Source organism: Oryctolagus cuniculus, chromosome 2, assembly GCF_051225735.1.
Source record: "Oryctolagus cuniculus isolate XC-2025 breed Fujian yellow rabbit chromosome 2, ASM5122573v1, whole genome shotgun sequence".
Taxonomy (NCBI): domain Eukaryota; kingdom Metazoa; phylum Chordata; class Mammalia; order Lagomorpha; family Leporidae; genus Oryctolagus; species Oryctolagus cuniculus.
The window spans coordinates 183712594-183737461 of NC_142868.1; the positions used below are offsets into that span (position 1 = coordinate 183712594).

Genomic DNA, 24868 nt, shown 5'->3' on the forward strand with positions numbered 1-24868 from the left:
TAATAACTAAATAACACAGTCTGATGCATCCCCAAGTTACTATATGTGATATTAAAGGATGAATACCAAGGTAGTTTAACTTTCTTTTAGAGTAGATTTTTTGGGACATCTTGGTTACTAAAATGATCAAAGATTTAAAAATCATGATTAAAGAAAAAAATCACTATTTTGATAAAATTCTGTTAATTTGTAGTTACATTCTTTTAATGTAAATATATTTGTGCACTCTTTTATATCTGTCTTCAGAATGTGTGGTTTTGAGATCATTATGTCTTATGTGTATTACAGGTCACCGTATCATCAGCCAACCTCTTACAGGCCACGATTATTGCTGTCTGGAGAACGAGGCTCAGGTCAAACTTCTCACCTTGCTCCAGCACTTCTGCATACTTTAGAAAGATTCTCTGTGCATAGACTAGATCTCCCAGCACTTTATTCAGTTAGTGCCAAAACACCTGAAGAATCATGTGCACAGGTAGGTCTCTAACATATTAAAGTACATTGCTTATATCTTGGTTTTATATATATATATATATATATAATATTGTATAGAGTTTATAGATAAGATTTTTTCAAAGAATGATAAAAAGGATATTAAGTTTTTATTGGTTTTCCATTAACATTCTGATATTGGAGCAGAAGATCCTTTTGCTATATTTTAAAGTGAGTTCATTGTTCTTTTCATATCCATCTTTGCTAAGATTTTAATGTCCTGTTTCATTACTTAGGACCTTATCATAGAAAAGGAAATTATATTCAATTTAAGATGTCAGGATTTACTATTAGTATTGAATACTCAGAGCAGCTCAAAAATTATGGATATTTGTATCAATAGTTAAATGTATTCGATATTTGATTTTCAACTATTTTATATTTGCTCTTCTGTGAAGCAAAGTTCTAGTGCTGCTATTTATATTTCCTGAAGTTTTTATATATATAACCATGAATATATTAGAAGTATGTTATGTTGGAACTAGAGATGAGGGGAATATGTTTCTTGAACTACAAGACTATGCCTTAACCATTTCTATATCTCTGACAGAGTCTAGCTCACAGTAAGTGCTTATTCATTAAATGATTTCATAATAACATTTCTGATCCATTAGAGCAATGTCATTTTGTACTCTGATATTTAGCCTACTTTTAGAGTTTAGGTAACAGGAGTAATAACTTATAAAAGTACTTCACATAGTTTTTTTTTTAAACTACATTTTGTACTCATGAATACTTAATAAATATACTGTAACTAACTGAAAACCATTCCCTACTTTATAGCAAGAAATAAGTATTTTAAAAACAGTTCATAGTAGTTTAATTTCTGTTTTATTCACAGTTCTCTGGGTATGAACATCCTAGCAGAACTTCACTATTACAAAGCCCCATTTATAGATTTATTTCCAAAACCCATGGCCTGAATAAAAGGCCGAATGCCAGTTATTTTGCTCCTGCTTTGATACGTTTAACTCAGCATCTTGGATGTGAGTTTTTTCCAGTAACGTTGATTTATATGTTTGCTCGTATCTTTCCTTTTAGTAAGAAAGTTATTACAGATTGATGCAGGTAAGAGGACTATCTGATACCATTTAAAATGAATCAAAATGATTTACTAGGAAAATATAAACTATGAAAATTGATTTGATAAAAGAAAGAACCCACATAGACACTAACCATGGAAGAGAAAATTGAGCAAGTGCCATAAAAGCACTAAATCTGGACAGTTTCACAGGTGAATTATTTTAATATTAAAGGATAAGTTAATTTTAATGCTGTTTAAAGTTTTCCAAAGTGTGGGAAAAAGGCATGAGTGTTTGGTGTAGTGTCTGGGACGCCTGTGTCCCATGTTGGAGTGCCTGGCTCTGATCTCTGACTCTGGCCCTTGATTCCAGTTTTCTGCTAATGCAGACCTTTGGAGGTGGCGATGATAGCTCAGCTAATTTGATTTCTGCTGCCCACATGGGGAACCCGGATCTAGTCCCCAGTTCCCAGCCTGGCCAAGTCCTAGTCATTGTGGGCATTTGGGGAGCCCACAGTGGATGGGAGCTCTCTTTCTCTTTGCCTCTCATGCAAACAAATAAATTGTAAACAAAGCCAAAAGCTGCACAAAATACAAGAGAAAGTAGGAAAGCTGTGACATTATCAGAAACAGCAGTACCAAACCTTTCAAAGAAATGTAAAGAAAACTGTAGACTAATTTCACTTAGGCAGTGATCATGAAGAAAATATTACAAATGGAATCCAGTAGCAAGAGTAATGTACAATTATAGAGGCATGCAATATTAATTTAGACATTTAGAGTTATAAATATTAGAAAGGATGCATTGAAGTTATAAATATGTTCCTATGAAATAATTGTATATTTTGAGAACTTACAATGTCAACTAAAACATTACTAGGGACAATAAGGCAATTTTATGAGGTAGGTGGTTTCAAAGTTAATGTTCAAATATCTATAGTTTTCTTTTACACAGATTATATCAAGTTAGAAATATAGTGGATGAAGAGGTCTCATTTAAAATAGCAACTAAGTTTACTGAAACAATTAATATGCAGTTCAACTGAAACAATTAATATGCAGGGCCTAAACGAAGAAAACTTTGAATAAATGAAAGTCACATCTGTTTGTAGTTACTGTACTACAATTCAGAGTATGGACTGAAGTCAATTTACAACAGATTAAAATCTCAGCTACCTTATTTATTGGTTGTGACCTTGGACAAACTGCTTATCCCTTAGAGCCTTGATTTCCTCATCCTTGAAATGGAAATAGTGATACTTACCATGAGATTATTTTGAGCATTAAAATAAGCTCATCAAATAGGTCAGGCTTATAGTACTCAGCAATTGTTGGTTATAACCATGCTTATCTCTACTACTGCTGCTGTTCCTTATTGATAGCTCATGGAGGGTAAGACTAGAAACGGAGAGCTGTGATGAGTTCTAAGTTAATGTAATTAAACTAAATGCCCCCCAAATTTTAGGGCAGAAATTTAAAAGAGTTCTGTTTCTTCTGGAAAATAAATGTGAGAATAGCAGAAAAAAAAACAAAAAAGAAAAAAGTGTAAGGACAAAGCCTTATCAGATTTTTCTAATGGGAAAAAATAATGAAGGAGCCCTAACAGACTTTTGTAGTATAACAAACTTGCAGTTATAAAGCATTTGTACCTCTGCAGGGTAGATAGATAAAATGATAGAACAGAATAGAGAATTCAAACTTAGATTTATGAGTAGCATGATCAAGACAATGAATACATTTCATATTAGTAGATGGAAGAAATGGGTTATTTAATAAATGATCTTAGAAAACTGGGTTGCTGTAATAGTGGCAAATGAAAAACAAAACAACTAAATTTCCTACCTTTTTCTATATCCCAAAATAAATTCTAGGTTATTAGTAGAAGGATAAAAGTGCTAGGAAAATTCGCAAGCTTCATATATTTATTATCTTCTGTTTGAGACAGTAATTTTTAAGCAAGGCACAAAAGCCAGAACATAGAGATGTGAAGGAATTTCACTGTATAAAATTTTAAATTACACCTGGCAAAAAGCATTCTTTAAATAAAATTAATGAACAAAGCTTGGGTAAAAGTATATTTGCAACAGACGAATCAAGGACAATTTTCCTAACTATTCAAAACTATCTTAAAATCAGTAAGAAAAAGAATAACAACCCAACACAAAAATTGGCAAAATAAGAGCCTTCCATTTACAGAAGAAATAGAAAATGCAACTAATAAAAATTTGAAGATTCTTAGCCTCACTTACAAATGAAAAAAACTATCAGTTTTGATTTTTTTTTTCTGCAGAAGATCTTTAATAGTATTACTGATGTCAAATTCTGAAGTCCACAGTCCCTTCAAGTAGAACACATGAGTTATAAGATACTATTAGCATCCAAATCAATAATTGAAACTGAAAATACGTTACATATATTTATATAAATACATTGATATTCTTATAAAATTAGATTTATGTCATATATATGTACAATTGTATATATAATAACTTTTCATTAATATGTATGTATTGTTCGCTGCAAAGAAAGAGATCTCTCGAAAAATGCTTTGTAACATATAATTTCTTATAAGATCAGTTACTTTGGTTGCATTCTACTGGCATATTCTCTGAGTCAATTTCTCAGAATTGACTAGTGAAAAATTGAAAAAGAGAATTAGGGGGATGGTATTGTGGTATAATGAGTAAAGCTGCTGCCTATTATGTTTGTCTCCCAGTTGCTCCACTTCCTATCCAGCTCCCTGCTTACGGCCTGGGAAAAGCAGTGAAAGATGGCCCAACTGCTTGGACCCCTGCCAAAAAGTTCCTGGCTCTTGGCTTTGGCCTGGCTAGACTTGGCCATTGTGACCACCTGGGGAGTGAACCAGGGATGGAAGATCTCCATCTTTTTGCTTTTTTCCCTCTCTCTCTGTAACTCTTATGTTTAAATAAAATAAATAAATTTCTTCAAAAAAGAAAAAAATTAGAAAAGAATATTATAAGTATTATATTTTTTTTGATTTTTATATGTTTCAGGTATTAACCTAAGTTATCATATTGATTTTTTTGTTACTCATCACAAGACCATAAAATATTAAATTGTTATTATTCTCATTTACTAATGAGAAAACTGAGATCCAGATAGGTTAAATAACTGCTGAATTCACAGAGTTAGTGAGTGATGTTATAAGAAATCAAGACTCTTCTAGAGTCTGCTTATTTTTTAAATCATGCTGCTAATATTGTCCTGTAAAGTTTTTGTTCATAAGAAAGGCAGAGTTCTAGAGAGATCTTCCATCTACTGGATTACCCCTCAAATGTCCACACATCTGGGGTTGGATCAAGCTGAAACTTTGGGCCAGCAACTCAGTCTGAGTCTCATGTATGGTTACCATGGATTGGGGCATGAGAACCATTTGCTGCTGCCTTCCAGAGTGTGCATTAACAGAAAGCTGAAATCAGGTTTGATTTTTAAAAAATGTAATAATACTCATACTTGGTAAGTACAAATGTAAATTTATTCAATGATTTAGGAGTATAGTTTGGCACTGTCTTTTAAAAGTTCAAGTACAGGGGCAGGACACCACTTGGGATGCCTGGCTGTTCTCTCGATTCTAGCTTCCTGCTAATGCATGTCCTGGGAGGCAGCAGGGATGGCTGAAATATTTAGGTCCCTGCTACCCATGTGGGAGACCCAAGTTGAGCTCCTGGCTCCTTATTTCAGTGTTTGCTGGCGTGAACTGTGATGGGCATTTGGGGGAGAACCAGCAGATGGGAGATCTCTGTCTGTCTCTAAAAAAATAAAGTAAGATGAATAATATATAAAAGTTCAAGTACATGTACCTTTTGAGCTGGGAATTATGTGTAGGAATTTTTCCTAAAGATAGGTTAGCTACAGTTTTTCAGTGCCAAATGTACAAAGATATTTAGCACAGCATTGGGTATAATTGCCAGGCAAAGCATAACAACAAACTAAATAGTCTTTAATGGGGAACTGGCTAAAATAAATTATGGAATATCTTGAGATCCAAAGGAATATTGTGAATTCATTCACAAAAATGAGGTAGATTTACATGGGCTGATATGGAAAGAGGAAAGAGATGTTAGTGAAAGAAAGAGCATCCCAAAAAACTGTTAATAATGGTTGTTGGCTTTGGGGAAGGAATTTGAATAATTGGGAACTGTGTGAACTGTTTAAGCTTCTACTCTGCTGTATTGTCTGGCATTTTGTCTTCTCTTAGCGATGTATTTGACTACATCAAGCAAAACTAAAAATAAATCACTTTGAAACGTTTTCACTGATATAGAGTCGCCTATCTGTTGTTATTCCTTATGGCTAACATGTATGCATATTCACAAACACAAGCACAGGCAAACATAGGCAAGGGAAGGCTTAGGAAGCAGTGTCGTGAACGTTATGCTGGGATCCTGGGCTTCATTTTCTGACTCCTAATTGGTTAAATGTGAATTCCAACCTCATACCCATCAGCTCTTTTACATTTCTTGGCTTTTGCTTCTTTTTTGTTGGCATTAGTTGGGGGGGGGGGGTGTTGGGAAGAAGTGTCACTTGGCATGGAAAACCCCAGAAACCCTCTGTTGTTGTTTTGGTTGTATTTTACTTCCTCTAATACACAAGACATCACAGCTCACACCCAGGAACTTCTGGGTAGAAGTAGAGTTCATTCTTGAGTGATTACCACATGGATGTCCATCTCTGAGGACAAAGTCAGGACTTCTTTTGAACACTGGCAGTATGTCGGGCAATCATGTCTTGGTTAATCTCTGCTTATTTGTATCTTAAGTGCCTATTTTAAATCATTTTCAATTCATAAACATAATACCATCTTTTAAAAAATATAGTGGCTGACACTGTGGCACGCAGGTAAGCCGCCACTTATGATGCTGATATTCCATGTTAGCCCTGATTCGAGTTCTGGCTGCTTCACTTCCCATCCAGTTCCCTGCTATCATGCCTGGGAAAGCAGTTGAAATGATTCCTTACCACCCATGTGAGTTCCAGGCTCCTATAGGCCTGGCCTAGCCCTGACTCTTGCAGCCATTTAGGGGAATGATCCAGCAGAAGATAGATCTTTCTCTTTTTCTCCTTCCCTCTCTGTCCTTCTCTCCCTGTAATTCTGCATCTCAAATAAATAATAAATAAATATTTTATATATATATATATAAAATTCTCTGAAAAGAGGCTGTATTATAATAAAACTCAGAAATTTTAAAATAATATGTACAGGTTTCACAAGCCTAGTTATAAAGTAGGTATGAAAGTCTGAGGGAAGGGGCTGCATTGTGGAGTATTGGGTAAAGCTGCCATCTTCGATGCTGGCATTTCATCTGGTCACTGGTTCATGTCCTGGCTTCTCTACTTCCTATCTAGCTCCTTGCTGATGTGCCTGGAAAAGCAGCAGAGGACGGCCCAAGTGCTTGGGCCCTCGCACACACATGGGTCACCCGGAGGAAGCTCCTGATTCCTGGTTCCTGGCTTTGGCCTGGCCCAGCCCTAGCTGTCGTGGCCATTTGGGGAGTGAACCAGCAGATGGAAGCTTGCTCTCTCTCCCTCTGTAACTCTGCCTTTCAAATAAATAAAATAAATGTTAAAAAAAAAAAAAAAAAAAAAAAAAAAAAAAAAACAAACCTCTGAGAGAAGAGTGGGCATGAGTCAGGTGCTAAAACCCTGGAAAGATTAAAAAGCCGTCTCTTTTTTCTTCTGCTCTATGAGTGTACACCCTTTGTTTTCTTCTCTCTTGCCTTACCTGTCTTGGGAGATATCCTTTAGGGCCATCTCTAGATAGATGTCGAATGTAAGGGTTCAGTCTATGGCAGTTTAAGCTTGTAAGCTTTTCTCCAGGCTCTAAGATACTTAGTATTAAGTTGGATATTTAGTGGCATTACATGGACAAAAAAGGCAGTCTTTAAAGTAAGAAATCTTAAATCACCTTTAAAGGGCTATATTTGATGTGTAGTGTGTTGGAATGAGGGAAGTACCCTACTTGATAATCTTTATGCTCTGGGGATTGTGTTTATTTGTATAAGTCTGTCCTTTGTAGCATATTCATGTGCAAGAATGTGTGAAACAGAACTTTTTTTTTCTCCTTATGAGTATCTCAACTATTGATCAGTATTATCAGTTGTGGTGAAGAAATGGTAGAGGAGTTAGTATCTACTATAGGGTTTTTCTGGTTGTTCATGCATCAGAATCAATTGGGGGTTCTTTTAAAAATTTCTGATTACCAATCTGTAGTTTAAAATGCATTCTGAGTATTACTATTCTGGGTCTTCAATAGATAGTACTTTTGAGATATAGCTCTTTAATGGGTCATTGTACCTTAGTTGGACATTTATTACTAAAATGAATGCCAGCATTTGTAACATTGCTCTGTGTGTGTGCACATATGCATGTGTATGTGTGTGTATTATATGTGTGTGCTTATGTGTATATGTGTATGTGTATGTGTGTACGTATGTTACTGACCTTTCCAAAGGTTTTGGTAGGAGAATGGAAAACCTTGGTATAGCCTGAAAGATTTATTGAGCATTATGCCAAGGTAGGAAAAGAGTCTTCAGATACTCTTTAAAAAAAAAAAACATCTGTGATTCCCTTTTCCTGACATCCTCAAGTGTATTTTTTGCCTTCTGTATTTCTACTGCTGACTTAGGAGGAAAAAAAAGCACTGCTGAGTGTGTTGTATTTTATTTTTTCATTAATAGAGAGGCAGGATTGAATTAATATATTTACATATGGTCTTTGAAAAACTTTGGAGTTACTCTATGGTTTGTAAATAAATAAGGTCTTTTGTGATAAATAAGGTATTTGCTGGGTGGAAATTTTAGAAATTTTATTTCCTTAGAAAGAAATTGTATCGGAAAATTCCCAGGGGGAATCCTTTTTGTGTGAGTGGCATTAAGGAATTAATATATTTACTTATGTGTATATTTTGGACGCTCTTGTGTTTGTGCTTAATGGGTCTCTGGGCTTCTCTGTAGCAGTCTGTATATATTTTGGATGCTTTTGAGTTTGTTCATGTGGTGTCTTGATTTTTCTACATAATATGGCTTTGTTTTGTTTTGTGTTGTAAATAAAATAAATTAGCTAGATTATATCATACATACTGAAATTCCTAAAGTCTTTAGAAAATGAAACATCAATAAAAGATGTGAGCAATTTCATTTTCATGATATGCTTTTATAATATTCATAATATAGCAGCCCAAACTAGTATAAATGTGTATTCTAACAGGCTGATTTTGTGTGCATATAAAGAAATTTGACACCTTATTTCTTGAATCCTGAACCTTCAGAAGCTAGACAGTGCCTTTTTTTCATAGAATATGCTCCATAAATATTAGGCACATGGACTGTAAATGAAGTAAAGGGACAGAAGTGGAATAAACTAGGTGACAGTGCAGTGATATTTATTTTAATGTTTTGTGATGGCATAACACAAGGAATTAAACTTATTTTATTATTCCTTTTTAATTTTTGCAATAATTGAGAGTGTTTTAGATCCCAAGACTTCTACTGCTTGTAATATTTTGTAACGGTAGTATATTCATGATACTGTTATTCTAGAAGTCTTTTATGATGAAGTTGTTTCCTTCTTTCTTGTGTAAACCCCCCCCCCCTTTTTTTTTATTTTTTGCCAGGCAGAGTTAGACAGTGAGAGAGAGAGAGGCAGAGAGTTATAGACAGTGAGAGAGAGACAGAAAGGTCTTCCTTCCATTTGTTCACTCCCCTAATAGCTGTTACGGCCGGTGCTGCGCCGATCCGAAGCCAGGAGCTGGGTACTTCCTCCCAGTCTCCCATGCGGGTGCAGGGACCCAAGCACTTGGGCCATCCTCCTCTGCCTTCCCGGGCCACAGCAGAGAGCTGACTAGAAGAGGAGCAACCAGGACTAGTACCCAGCGGCCCAACTGGGACTAGAACCCGGTGTGCCGGCACCGCAGGTGGAAAATTAGCCAAGTGAGCCACGGTGCTGGCTTGTGTAATCCCTTTTTAAACAAATGAAAACCATACTAGTTTTGACCTTTGTGTTTCAGTCATGTGTGTTTTTAAATTTTTTCTAGTTTTCAGTTTCTAAAGAAAATGTCTTATTTTGAGGCTATAAATTCTTAATTTAAAAAATATACTAAATTTTATGCACTCAGCATTTTAATTTGGTGGCTAAAATACTGACTTCAAAGTTTAGCTTTTGAGATGATTAGAACTCTTGTAAATGTAACTGCAGTTTATGTTATTGGAACTTCCTTGTATGATACTTCCAACTTCAGTGGCCTGATTTTTGCCTTCAATATCGTTATTATTTAGCAGAAGTAGTTTGTGAATTTTTTTTAACCAAGCAATTTTTAAAATTAGTTATATAAGGGACTGTGATGTCTAGGGCAAGAAGGAGGCCAGAAGGAAATGGAGTATATTGTTTAAATAATCAAAATGAACAGTTCACATATGCTGGTGTGTGTTCATTTTACTTGTGCAAGAGTGCTGGTCATGTCAGAGGTATTTTGAAACGGTTGGTTCAGTAATTTGGCCTACTGTCTTTTTTTCTCTATAACAGTTTTTCTGTTTTCTACTACACCTTGCACATCCACCAATCCAAGACACCCCGTAGGTGAGTATTTTTCTAGTTCTCAAATGGCATCACTTGTTCCCAAGACAGTTGCCGCTTCATTAAAACAAGGCTTTATTTTCCAACTTGAATTATCTGGTTATTTGATTTCACAGAGTGTATTTTACTATACAACTTTAAAAGTTAGTAACAAACTGCTGAAGAGCTATTTTTATATTACAAAAAAAAATCACAGTGGGATTAAACTTTTTTTCCTGATATTTATACTCTTAAAATTTTTAAATGCTCTTCTCAGATTCAATTTCTTCTGAATTTTCATTAGGAAAGAAAACTGGGGGATTAGAACAGGTAGGTTGAGTATTTAAAGAAAACAGCAAAGTTTTAATATTTTAAGATAATATGGAGTAAGGCATCAAAAAGAAAACTTGTTTTGGTAGTGCTTTTTAATTTTTTTCTAGAAATTAAGCATGGTTCCCCCCTAAGGGCTTAGGAGAAAAATTATAAGTATTCCCAAATATTGGTATCTGATGTAGTCAGGTTATTTCTCAATTCATGTAATTATACACTCGTGAATCAGAAAGCCTAATAAGCCTTTTTACTTTTCTGTATTTAACTTAAGAGTTGTCTGATTTTTTTCCCCCTTCTGGGTTTTTAAATATAATTTAAAAATTTTACCAAGGATATTTTTCTAAAGGCTTTGGAAATAGCAAGGTCTATAGAATATCATTAATCTGTTAATTTTGAGGGGATTAGATGAAAAGAAATAAAGGCCCCAATTTGTTCATATCTGGTGGTGCTTGTATCTAGTTCAGCCTTGCAAATACTGTGGAACACTTGCAGTTCTGTGGTATTTAACTTCTGACTCTGTAAAGTTCTTAATATCCCTCAATTCTCTGATGCTGTTCCCATCCTTTCTGATACTTCATAATGAGCTAGATGCTCTCAACACGTGTTCCTAGAGAACCTAACCTAGAAGTACTAGAATGAAAGGCAAAAATTCATTTTTCAAGAAGGCATGTTTTCTCATCTCTCTTGCGCCCTGGGCATGTGGCAGCTTGCATGGCTGGATCAGATGGTTAGTTTTGTGAGGTTTCTCAGTAAGTTGCGGCTCAGTCTTTTTCAGGTGGTCACCTCTCTCTCCTGGCTGACTCTCCCTCCCAAGTTTTATCAGCAGAGTGGGGAATTGGAAAGCAGCGAAGGAGTTGGTCCCTGTATTCCACATACTATGCCTGATTTATGTGGCATGAATTTTTTTTTTTTTGAAACAAATGCTTTAGTAGCCTTTGTGCTCCTGTGTGGCTCCTTCCTTTTGCCAATATTTATACTGATTTTTCTTGTATGAATTTTATAAAAGTACTTTTGGGGGGAAAAAAATCCCTGGATTTTCAAGATCCTGGATAGGTTTGTGCCTGTTTGCAATGTAGGTCTAAATTTGAGACTCCTGAAGGAGCTGTCCTGTTCAATGTTCTGGATTGGTGGATATGCAAATATTACATTTGATGTGAGTGGTTGCAATATAGACATTTCTTCCAATTTTAGGGAAGAGTTTTGAGTCTCTTTCATCTGGTTTACTATTGGCAATGCATTTGATTTTGCACAGGAGGTTTAAAGCTGTATAAAATGTATTATTTAAAAATTCATGCAACTGATAAATTTTACTCATTAAAGAAAAATAATCTTTTTATTTTTAGGAAATTTTCTGATAATCCCAATCATTTTAAATGTTAGATTCTTATTTCTGTATCTTATGCAACAGATAGGCTAACAGAATTGTATACAAAATAAGAGAAAATAAGTAGAGAATTTTAGGGATAGAATTATCAAATTAGATTGAAGAAATGTAGTCAGATTTTTACGTTTATACCTAACCTTGTTAAAAAATAATGAAGAGATGTCATATTAACAAGTGAGAATTGGCTGATGGGCTGTTGAGCTGTGGACTCATATGTAAAGGATGGTAGCTCTGCTTGCAGCTTACTAATAGCCAACCTTGTCCTTACTGGTGTGTGTTGGCAGAATGCCATTGAAGCTGTGATTAGGATTCTCTCTTTTAACACCTTACGAGTACTTCATTTTCAAGCTCATTGTATTTTCTGACAATGGAGGTATCGCAGAGATTTTTGCTAATTTATTTATTGTGCTTTAGAGAAGTAAGAATATTTGTGACTGTTTTATGAAAGATTGAACTAAGGTGATGGGGGAAGTTGAGTAAGTGATTCAGCAAGTGGCTCATTGATTTCAAGTTGCAGGGTGATACATCTTGATTAAGATATCTATTTGATTCATATGTGGAGTGATTCTTTTTAGGCCATGGGCTTATATATGTAAACCACATTGTCCTTTTCTTCTGTTTAAAAGGTTCCTGGTCTCTCTCTAACATGGGTGAATATAGGTGCATGTATATCTCTTTATCTGAAGTGTATTTTCTAATGGTGTTTTACTTTATTATCTGTACACGATAGTTAAGTAGAGCAATTTGATACCTTTATCCTATTAATATATACTGAAAAAGAATAAAATCGTAAAAAGAAATGCTCCTTCCCCTCCGTGAGGCAAGGGTTAGATAGAAGGCTTGTGCATTGTATCTTGAAGAGCTTAAATTTGGAAGCTAAAACTAATGACAGTATAGGCCTGACAGGTTTCATACATTTGGGGGTTACTAGGTAGACTTTAGAATGAACAATTTGAGTTTGTTAATTTGGATTCTTTCTTTAATTAGATTTTTCGTGAAGCTCGAAGAACAGTACCAAGTATTGTTTACATGCCTCACATTGGTGATTGGTGGGAAGCTGTCAGTGAAACTGTGAGAGCAACTTTTCTGACATTGCTACAAGACATACCATCATTTTCACCTATATTTTTATTGTCTACCTCTGAAACCATGTACAGTGAACTGCCTGAAGAGGTAAGAACTAATTAAATAGTATATCTTTCTTAATTATATTACTTTTAAATAGTTGGTCTTATAAGCTGAATGTATTTTAGTTAGTGTAAAATCATACCATCAGAATTGAGATCTGGGTTGTACTGTTTTACTAGCCTTGTAATGTAGGAAAGTTATTTAATCTTTTAACTTTCAGTTTCTTTTTTGATATAATAGTCATGTCTTATTCAGTGTTGCTGGGAAGATTTAGATAATTAATGATTAGAATAGAATCTGACATCCTTATATATAGTACATTCCAAGGAAATCTTAGCTGTCTTGTCACCCATCCCATTATAATTATCCTTCTCACCCATTTCAACTCTTTCATTGGTAGCATCATGTTAAGTTGAATATTATTACTAATATGCCTGTTTTTCAAATATGAAATTTAGTTTTTGAGTTTAAAGCAAAAGTAGAATTACAGTTGATTTCAGCAAAAGTTACCACATAACTCATGTGAAAGAAGCTGATTTTTAGAACATTATATTAACACCCCAAGCATATTGGGCCTTCAGATAGTCTCCTTCAGAAACACTTAGAAATATTTTATCTAGGAGACACAGTAGGAATGATGTTCACATAAAAGATTTGTATTTTTCCAGTGTTACAAAGCTTGAGTATATAAGATTTAAAAAAAATTTTTTTAAACTTTTATTTAATGAATATAAATTTCCAAAGTACAGCTTATGGATTATAATGCCCCCCCATAACTTCCCTCCCACCCGCAACCCTCCCCTTTCCCTCTCCCTCCCCTTTTCCCTCTCCCTCCCCCCTTCCATTCACATCAAGATTCATTTTCAATTCTCTTTATATACAGAAGATCAGTTTAGCATATATTAAGTAAAGATTTCAACAGTTTGCACCCACATAGAAACACAAAGTGAAAAATACTGTTTGAGTACTCGTTATAGCATTAAATCACAATGTACAGCACATTAAGGACAGAGATCCTACATGAGGAGTAAGTGCAAAGTGACTCCTGCTGTTGACTTAACAAGTTGACACTCTTGTTTATGGCATCAGTAATCACCCTAGGCTCTTGTCATGAGTCGCCAAGGCTATGGAAGCCTTTTGAGTTCACCCACTCTGATCATATCTAGACAAGGTCGTTGTCAAAGTAGAAGTTCTCTCCTCCCTTCAGAGAAAGGTACCTTGACCTGTTCTTTCCACTGGGATCTCACTCGTGGAGATCTTTCATGTAGGTTTGGTTTTGTTTTTTTTTTTTTTTTTTTGCCAGAGTGTTTTGGCTTTCCATGCCTGTAATACTCTCATGGGCTTTTCAGCCAGATCCAAATGCCTTAAGGGCTGATTCTGAGGCCAGAGTGCTGTTTAGGACATCTGCCATTCTATGGGTCTGCTGTGTATCTCGCTTCCCATGTTGGATCATTCTCTCCCTTTTTTATTCTATCAGCTAGTATTTGCAGACACTAGTCTTGTGTATGTGCTCCCTTTGGCTCTTAGTCCTATCATTATGATCAATTGTGAACAGAAATTGATCACTGGGACTAGTGAGATGGCATTGGTACATGCCACCTTGATGGGATTGAATTGGAGTCCCCTGGTATGTTTCTAACTCAACCGTTTGAGATAAGTCAGCTTGAGCATGTCCCGAATTGCACATCTCTTCCCTCTCTTATTCCCACTCTTATATTTAACAGTGATCACTTTTCAGTTAAGTTTCAACACTTGAGAATAACTGTGTATTGATTACAGTATTCAACCAAAAGTATTAAGTAGAACAAATAAACAAAAAAATACTAAGAGGGATAACGTATTAAGTTGTTCATCAACAGTCAGGGTAAGGGCTGATCAAGTCACCGTTTCTCATAGTGTTCATTTCACTTTAACAGGTTTCCTTTTTGGTGCTCAGTTAGTTGTCACCAATCAGGGAGAACATATGGTATTTGTCCCTTTGGGACTGGCTTATTTCACTCAGCATAATGCTTTCCACATTCCTAACAGGGATCACTTTTCAGTTAAAATTTAAATACCTAAGAATAATTGTGTGTTAATTACAGAGTTCAACCAAGAGTACTAGAACAAAACAAAGAGAAAATACTAAAATGGATAAAGTATTACATTGTACATCAACAATCAGGACAAGAGCTGATCAGGTCACTGTTTCTCATAGTGTCCATTTCACTTCAACAAGTTTCCCCTTTGGTGCTCAGTTAGTTGTCACCAATCAGGAGAACATATGATATTTGTCCCTTTGGGACTGGCTTAATTTGCTCAGCATGATGTTTTCCAAATTCCTCCATCTTGTTGCAAATGACCAGATTTCGTTGTTTTTGACTGCTGTATAGTATTCTATAGAGTACATGTCCCATAATTTCTTTATCCAGTCTACTGTTGATGGGCATTTGGGTTGGTTCCAGGTCTTAGCTATTGTGAATTGAGCTGCAGTAAACATTAAGATGCAGATAGCTTTTTTGTTTGCCAATTTAATTTCCTTTGGGTAAATTCCAAGGAGTGGGAGGGCTGGGTTGAATTGGTAGGGTTATATTCAGGTTTCTGAGGAATCTCCAGACTGACTTCCATAGTGGCTTAACCAGTTTGCATTCCCAACAACAGTGGGTTAGTGTCCCTTTTCCCCCACATCCTCTCCAGCATCTATTGTTGGTAGATTTCTGAATGTGAGCCATTCTAACCGGGGTGAGGTGAAATCTCATTGTGGTTTTGATTTGTATTTCCCTGATTGCTAGTGATCTTGAACATTTTTTCATGTGTCTGTTGGCCATTTGGATTTCCTCTTTTGAAAAATGTCTATTGAAGTCCTTGGCCCATCTCTTAAGTGGGTTTTTTGTTTTGATGTTGCGTTTGCATATGCTGTAGGGATTCCTGAGTTGCTAATTTCCAACTTCATTCCTTTATGGTCTGAGAAGCTGCATGGTATGATTCTAATTCTTTTGAATTTGCTGAGACTTGCTTTATGGCCTAGTATGTGGTCAATCCTAGAGAAGGTTCCATGTACTGCTGAAAAGAATGTAAATGCTTTCTGTGTAGGATGAGAAGTTCTGTAGATATCTGTTAGATCCATTTGGGCTATAGTGTCATTTAAATCTACTGTCTCCTTGTTGATCTTCTGTCCTGTTGATCTGAGAGTGGGGTATTGAAGTCCCCCAGTACTGTTGTATTGGGGTCTAAGTCTCCCTTTAAGTCCCTTAACAAATATTTTAAATAAACCGGTGCCCTGTAATTAGGTGCATATACATTGATAATCGTTATATCTTCCTGTTGAATTGATCCCTTAATCATTATATAGTGCCCCTCTTTGTCTCTCCTAACAGTTTTTGTGGTAAAGTTTATGTTGTCCAATATTAAGATGGCTACGCCCGTTCTTTTTTCATTTCTGTTGGCATGGTATATCTTTTTCCAGCCTTTCACTTTCAGTCTGTATGGATCTTTATTGGAAAGATGTGTTTCTTGTAAGCAGCAAATAGATGGGTTTTGTTCCTTAAGCCAATCAGCCAATCTGTGTCTTTTAACTTAGTACTTGGACTACCTCTCACCATTCCCTCCTAGCTTGTAGGGTTTCTGATGAGAAGTCAGCTGTGAGTCTGATTGGAGATCCTCTGAGAGTAATCTGACGTTTCTCTCTTGCACATTTTAGGATCTTTATGTTTCACTGTGGTGAGTTTAATTACGACGTGTCGTGGTGAGGATCTCTTTTGGTCATGTTTATTACGGGTTCTATGAGCTTCCTGTACTAGGATGTCTCTGTCCTTCTCCAAACCTGGGAAATTTTCTGCTAATATCTCACTAAAAAGGCCTTCTAATCCTTTCTCCCTCTCCATGCCTTCAGGAACTCCTAGAACCCGAATGTTGGGTTTTTTAATAGTATCCTGAAGATTCCCGACAATATTTTTTAGATTTCTTAGTTCCTCTTCTCTTCTTTGGTTTGATTGTATATTTTCCTGTGCTCTGTCTTCTAAGCCTGATATTCTCTCTTCTGCTTCGTCCATTCTGTTTTTTTTTTTTTTTTAATTTTTTTTTGACAGGCAGAGAGGACAGTGAGAGAGAGAGAGAGACAGAGAGAAAGGTCTTCCTTTGCCGTTGGTTCACCCATTCTGTTTTTAAGGCTCTCTAATGTGTTTGTCATTTGATCTATTGAATTCTTCACTTCATTATGATTTCTCATCACTATCACAGTTGTTTCATTTTCTGCTAGTTGTTTCATTTCATTTTGATTCCTCCTTAATATTTCATTTTCACGAGAGAGATTTTCTATCTTGTCCATTAAGGATTTCTGTAGTTCGAGAATTTGTTTTTGAGAACTTCTTATCAATTTTTTGAGATCTGCTTCTTGCATTTCTTCTATCTCATCATCTTCATAATCTTGAATTGGGTTGTCTATTTCATTTGGGGGCGTCATAGTGTCTTCCTTGTTCTTGTTACCTTGGCTTTTGCGTTTGTTTGTCATATTGGAGATATTCTTTGTTTTTTTTTTTCTCATTATACTGTGACTCTAGATTAAGAGGACTGTCTGCTTTTGATGGATTTTTAGAGGCTGTGATGGGTGTGGCCAGAGAGCTCTGGTTCTACAGGGTTAAGGGTGTGCCAAAGGTGATTCACCCTGATTGTTCTCTGGCTCGCTCTGCTCTCTCTCTCTCTCTTTTTTTTTTTTTTTTGACTCAGTTGGGACGTAATTCCACACAGCTGAGTGGAATTGAGAGTAGTTGATGTATGAAATCTGGCCCCTGTGGGTATTCGTTTGCTTACCAGAGTCAGGTTTTTCTGCTTGGCTAATGAGAGACACCCGCTTTACATATGCAAAATGGCGTGCACTGCTTTACTTATGTAAAATGGCGCCTGCCCTTTGTCTTGCTCAGCTTTGTAAGGTGAGTGGAAAGAGAGGCTAAATGTCCGTGCAGGTTCCCCTTATTTATTCGATTTTTTCTCTCCTCCATCCAGCCTGGTGAACTTTCCCCAATGGGGTTTCAGGCCTTGTTCTCTGCAGGCTTTTTCTGCCTTTCCCTGCCAATGTCTCGGGTTACCGAGAGGTTTTTAGCTCACCTCCCCTTCCAGCGCTGGCGCGCAGACTCTGAGGCTGTGGCGGGTCCAGCGGCCCTGGCGGCTCCCGCGGCTCAGCTTCCACGCGGTGGGCGACCTTGCTCTCCCCTTAGGTCCTCTGAGTCACAGCCACTAGATCTTGAGTATATAAGATTTTATGATTAAGTTATTTGTTTACTGAGTTCTTTTGTGCTTTCATTGGCTATCTTGCTAAAATGGACTTGTAGAATTTACTGCTCTTGTAAGGAAAGTATATTAAATGTAGAGTAATTCATTTTTGATTATTCAATTTCTGAAAGTATCTGAAGACTGTTCATCAAAATGTTTATTACCATAGAGGGCAATAAAGTTGAATGGAATACTGTGTATAGTAAGACTCAGAAAACCAAGGTATTGACTTACCAGTCTTTCCATTTTGGATAAATATTTGAACCTAGGATAGCTTGTTTTTATGTACAAATGTAGATAGTGGCAGACAAAATGTTGGTATAAGACAATAAATGAGTCTGTTTTGGAAATCATGGAGCTATAAAATGTTGGGTGTTAGTGTTATGAAGTCAGAGAGCAGTTGCAGGTGATGTAGAAGGATGGACTGAACCTGGTCATAACCAAGGAGCTACTTTTGCAGGTTAGGTCCTCTGTATCAACTAGGTTTTTTTGGTTTAATATAATTTTATATAAAGAAAGAGAAGAAAGGAATAATTAAGAGTTTTAGTTAGGAATATTAATTTCCTTAAAATTTCCCCCATAAGGAGTTCAAAAAATGTATAAGTCTTGTGAACTTTCTTCTTGATATAGCATTATTTATTTTGCTTACATGTATTGTACATATGCATGTATGATTTTACTGTTGGCTTAGTATTTTAAAGCTAACATTGCATTATACACATTTTCAGTGTGGTATATTATTATCATAATTTTTAGTGAATTATTTGTTTCCCAGTAACCCTAATTATTAGCTAAAATATATTAGCGTTATGTTAAAAATAGATTAGATTTGAATCCTGAAATTTTAGCTCTTTTTTTTCTCTTTTGACTTCTGTGTTCTAACCACTCGTTAATCAAGTAGCTACTAAAGTGAACCACAGAAATACATATTTGTGGGGTGAATATTGTGAAAAATCCTCTCAAAACTACTGTTTTTCACTAATTCATAAAAAATATTCCTCTGCCTCTGAGACTTACATTTTATTTTTTTTATTTTAAATGATTTTTTATTTATTTGAAAGACAGAGGGAGGGAGCAAGAGAGGGATAGAGAGGGAGGGAGGGAGGGAGGGAGAGAGAGACTGACTTTCCATCAGCTGGTACATTCCACAAATGGCTGCAATGACTGGGGTTGTGCCAGGCTGAAGCCAGGAGCCCTGAGCCTCTTACGAGTCTCCTGTGTAGGTACAGGGGCCCAAGCACTTGGGCCATCTGCTTGCTGCTGCCTTCCTGGGTGCATTGGCAGGAAGCTGGAGTGGAAGTGGAGTAATTAAGTCTCAAACTAGCACCCATGTGGGATGCTGGCATCACAGGCGGCAGCTTAAACCATTATGCCACAATGCCAGCCCCTAACCTTGTATTTTAATATCAGCTTTGCCATTTGAATGGTTGCTTTCTTTAGACCACAAGCTGAGGTAGTATTCTACAATACATAGTACATATTGATAAATATTTAGTGAGTGAATGAATAGTATAGAGAATTGCAGACCATATAGGTTAGCAAATTGATGAACAAATGAAGTAAACAAAACTAAATAATTCTCAAATAAATGGCTGGTTACTATAGTTTATTTAAGAATATTTAATAAAGAAATTAAATTAACAGTAATATACAGGTTTTTTAACCTGTAAAGTAGGTGTGTGTGTGTGTGTGTGTGTGTGTATATATATATATATAAAAGACAACCATTGAAAAAGCTATCTCCAGGCAACCCATTATCATAGCCTTAAATATGTATATACATTTTGACTCAGCAATATATTTTATGGGTAATTACCTGAATAATTTTTATAGATAAATATAAAAAATACAGCATAAACTATGGGGGGATGGGGGATATTTCTCATACCTTTTTTCTAAAATTTATTTATTTGAAAGGCAGAGTAAAAGAGAAAAAGATCTCTTCCATTTGTTGGTTCTTTCCCAAAATGCCTGTAACTGCCCGGGCTGGGTCAGGCCGAAACCAGTAGCTTGAAACTCAGTCCAGGTCTTTCATGTGGGTGGCAGGGATCCATGTCCTTGGACCATCACATACTGCTTCCCTGGATGTGTGTTAGCATGAAGCTGCATGAGAAGATGAGGTGGGACCTGGTCCCTGGCACTCTGATATGGGATGCAGGTGTCCCAAGTGGCAGCTTAACCTGCTCTGCCACAGTACCTGCCTTTATTATACCTTCTTTTCATTGGTGAAAAAGTATCTAAATGCTCCATAGGGGCAAGCATTTGGCACGGTGGTTAAGTTGTTGTTTGGGAACCCACAATCCATATTGGAGTACCTGGTTCAAGTCCCAGTTACTTAGCTTTTAATCTACCTCCCTGCTAATATACACCCTGGAAGGTAGGGCTCAGATATTTTGGTCCCTGCCACCCATGTGGGTGACCCAGGTTGAATTCTGAGCTACTGACTTTGGCCTGACTATTGTGGGCATTTAGAGAGTAAACCAGAGGATGGAACATCTCTCTTTGTCTTTCTGTCTTTATCTTTCTGCCTTTCAAATAAAATGTAAATAAATAAATAAATAAAAATTTGGAATTGGTTAAGTTATGGTAGATTCATTCCATGAAACACAATGAGACCATTAAAAATATTGATGCAGATACTGGAGGTTGGCTTAGCAGTTAAGAAGCAGCTTGGAAAACCCACACCCTGTGTTGGAGTACCTGGTTTTGAGTTCTAGCTCCACTCCTAATTCTTGCTTCCTACTAATGTTCACCCTGGGAGACACTAGGTGATGGCTCAAATAGTTGAGTCCCTGCCACCTACATGGGAGACCAGGGTTGATTGCCTGGCCGCTGGTTTCAGCCTGATCCAACCCTGGCTGTTGTGTGTATTCAAAGAGTAGACCAGCAGATGGGAGCTCTCTTCTCTGTCTCTTTCAAATAAGACAAATATATTAATAAAAATTTTAAAAATATTAGTGTAGAAAACATTTAATGTCATGAAAAAGATATTTAAATATGTTGTTTAAAGATGCTTATATGCATGATATTATTCCAACTTATAAAGTGGTAAATGGAGGCATATTCATGGATGCTAATAGTAATTATCTTGGCCGGCGCCGTGGCTCACTTGGTTAATCCTCCACCTTGTGGCGCTGGCATCCCATATGGGCGCCGGGTTCTAGTCCCGGTTGCTCCTTTTCCAGTCCAGCTCTCTGCTGTGGCCTGGGAGGGCAGTGGAGGATGGTCCAAGTGCTTGGGCCCCTGCACCAGCATGGGAGACCAGGAGGAAGCACCTGGCTCCTGGCTTCAGATTGGTGCAGCGCCGGCCGTAGCAACCATTTGGGGAGTAAAGCAATGGAAAGAAGACCTTTCTCTCTGTCTGTCTGTCTCTCTCTCTGACTGTAATTCTACCTGTCCAAAAAAGAAAAATAGTAATTTTCTTTGTGCATTAAGGTTATATTGATTTTTAAATTGTCTTTTCAAAGTCTTCTGTAATAAATACTAGTGTCTTAATCAAATAATAAGCCAGTTATTCAGAGATGAAAGAAAAAAATATGTACCCTTTTTTTAAAAAAAAGATTTATTTATTTATTTTTAGTTGAAAGGCAGAGTTACAGAGAGACAGAGGCAGAGAGAGAGAGAGAGAGAGAGAGAAAGTCTTCTTTCCACTAGTTCACTCCTCAGATGGCTGCAATGGCCAGAGCTGTGCTAATCCAAAGCCAGGAGCCAGGCGCTTCTTCTGAGTCTGCCACGTGGGTGCAGGGGCCCAAGCACTTGGGCCATCTTCTGCTGCTTTCCCAGACCACAGCAGAGAGCTGGATTGTAAGTGGAGCAGCTGGGTCTCAAACCGGCACCCATATGGGATGCCAGCACTGAAGACTGGAGCTTTAACTCACTGTGGCACAGTGCTGGTCCTGTACCATTTTTATAAAAGTAGAAGAAAACCCATGAGGCAGGCATTGTAGTAAAGCCTGCTCCTTGGGATTCCAAGTCCCATATGGGAGTGTGTAATTCAGGTCCTGGCTCGTTTGCTTCCCGACCAGTTCCTGTTAATGTGCATGGGAGGCAGTAGATGATGGCTCAGTGCTGGAGTTCCTGGCTCCTGGCTTTGGCGTGCCCCAGGCCCAGCTGTTGTTAGCATTTGGGGAGTAACCAGCAGATGAAAGATTTCTTCCCCTCACCTACTCCCTGAGTCATTCTGCCTTTCAAATATGTAATTAAATATTCATTTAAAGATAGCAGAAAACCCCAAAAGAATTTGTCATTGTTTTAGAGCCCTTTTGATATTCTCTTGTTAATGTTTCCCCTCCTATACCCTGCCCCCGCTCTAGTCCAGTCCTCAAAATAAATTTATACTCGGACAGGACATTGGGATACTGGGAAAAGATTAAAATTTATATACATTTTATTCATATTATCTTAAATATTTTGTGAATATATTTAAAATGAAAATATTATATTTGCATAATATATTTAAGTAAATTTGCATATACTAGAAAGAATATTTTCAGATTTTTTTTTACTGACGATGTATTTGATTTAAAAATTTTAGAAATTATTGGTCTAGACCAGCTGAGAGCAAAATGTGGTACATAGACCCCTATGGGTCCCCCAAGGCCTTTTCAGAGGATTTTCAAGTTCTTTCCTTTCCAACTACATGTCTGCTCTTAAATATGACGTTTTCTCATATTCTTCCATCAAAACAACATTTTGCAACAGATTGAATGCAGAAGCAGATGTAAGATCCAGTTGTCTTCCATCAAGCTAGACATTACAGAAATTTGAAGAATGTAAAATACTGCCACTTTCTCACTAAATTTTATTTTCTATTTTATGTATCTTTTATTCTAAGTTATATTTTTGGAAAAATATATTTTTCAAAAGAATATACTTTTAAATGTTAATATGTAATGAGCTCATTTTTAAAATGTCCTGAGTTTTGATACATAAATAGTGACAGAGCCTGCATAAAAAAAAAATTTTGGGATCCTTAGTAATTTTTATTTTATTTTATTTTTTACTTATTTATTTGAAAGGTAGAGTTATAGACAGTGAGAGAGAGAGAGAGAGACAGACAGAAAGGTCTTCCTTCCGTTAGTTCACCCCCCAAATGGCCACTACGGCCGGTGCTGCATCGATCTGGTGCCAGGAGCCAGGAGCCAGGTGCTTCTTCCTGGTCTCCCATGCAGGTGCAGGGGCCCAGGCACTTGGGCCATCCTCCACTGCCCTCCCAGGCCACAGCAGAGAGCTGGACTGGAAGAGGAGCAACTGAGACTAGAACCCGGCACCCATATGGGATGCTGGCGCCTCAAGGCGGAGGATTAACCAAGTGAGCCACAGCACCGACCCGGGATCCTTAGTAATTTTTAAGAATTTAAGAAGGCACAGGGGTGCAGCTCCAACCATTGCGGCCATCTGGGGAATGAACCAGTGGATGGAAGACCTCTCTCTCTCTCTGTCTCTACCTCTCTCTGTAACTCTGTCTTTCAAATAAATAAAATTAATTAAAAAAAAAAAAGAATTTAAGAAGCCCCTGATACAAAAATGTTTGTGAACTTTTGATCTGGACCACAGACCCTTTGAGGAGATGAGAATGTCTAACCAGTCTTGACTTCTACGGGTCTTGGCACAGTGCTTGTACATTGGACTGACTCCAAGTTTATTTCATGAAAGAGAGGGACTAACAGTTGAATCACAACATAGTCTTTAAGTACTCCCTGATAAACCTCATTCCTTTTCTGCAAAAATATAGTGTGAATAAATTACGTATGTAAACTGTCTATGAGGATAGTTGGGAGATTTTAGTAGAGATGTATGGAAACTTTAAGTTATTTTTGTTCAGGAGAACAGAAAAATATATTTAAGGGAGGAAGCAGGTAGAAGTAGAGATATTTGCAGAAAGGAAATCAAATGTTGGCCAGAATCATCACATTTCTGTTTCTTTATCTTTTTTAAAGATTTATTTATTTATTTGAAACTCAGTGTTACACAGAGAGAGAAGGAGAGGCAGAGAGAGAGGTCCTCCATCTGCTGGCCCACTCCCCAGTTGGCTGCAATGGCTGGAATTGTGCCGATCTGAAGCCAGAAGCCGGGAGCCAGGAGCTTCCTCTGGGTCTCCCACATGGGTGCAGGGGCCCAAGGACTTGGGCCATCTTCCACTGCTTTCCCAGGCCATAACAGAGCTGGATTGTAAGTGGAGCAGCTGGGACTTGAACTGAGATGCCTGCACTGCAGGCAGCAGCCTTACCCACTATGCCGCAGTGCCGGCTCCAGCACATTTCTGTTTCTAAAGATATTAATAGTATTTTCTTTGCTATTAAGTTATTATGGGCAGTTCAAGATGGTGTAATTCAATGCATTGCAAATGAGTTTTAATGAAATACTTTCTCAACTATGTTGAGGAAAAGTAAATGTTACATATAGTTAACATCTTAAATATTGTACTTTATACTATGTCCCTGGGTTTATATGGGACCTGGGAGGAGAAAATCAGTAAATTCAAGTGGAAAAATGAAGTAGGGGCATTGAAAACCCAGAAGAATGATGTTCTATACAGAGAACCTATCATAACTTTTTGATAGTAAATAATTATGATTTTTCTTAAAATATAATAGGAGGGAGAGCCTCACAATGATTTTTGTTGTTGTTGTTGTTAAACACTTATTTTTGGAGAATAAGTGGTATTAGTATTTTAAGGTATATAAAATATTTTC

General features: G+C 36.9%; 1 protein-coding gene across 7 annotated transcripts in view; it reads left to right on the forward strand.

Moving 5' to 3' along the window:
- ATAD2B (ATPase family AAA domain containing 2B) overlaps positions 1-24868 on the forward strand; it is a 221718-nt gene that overhangs the window by 139967 nt on the left and 56883 nt on the right. For 4 of the 7 annotated variants that reach the window (XM_002710061.6, XM_070069369.2, XM_070069368.2 and 1 more), the window contains 2 exons: positions 289-475; positions 12786-12971. In XM_002710061.6, coding sequence (XP_002710107.1) covers positions 289-475; positions 12786-12971 — 373 coding nt within the window. Of the gene's footprint in view, positions 1-288; positions 476-4229; positions 7118-10054; positions 10109-12785; positions 12972-24868 lie in introns of those variants that run through there. The other 3 variants (XR_016229549.1, XR_016229550.1, XM_089326770.1) reach the window with 2 other exon arrangements.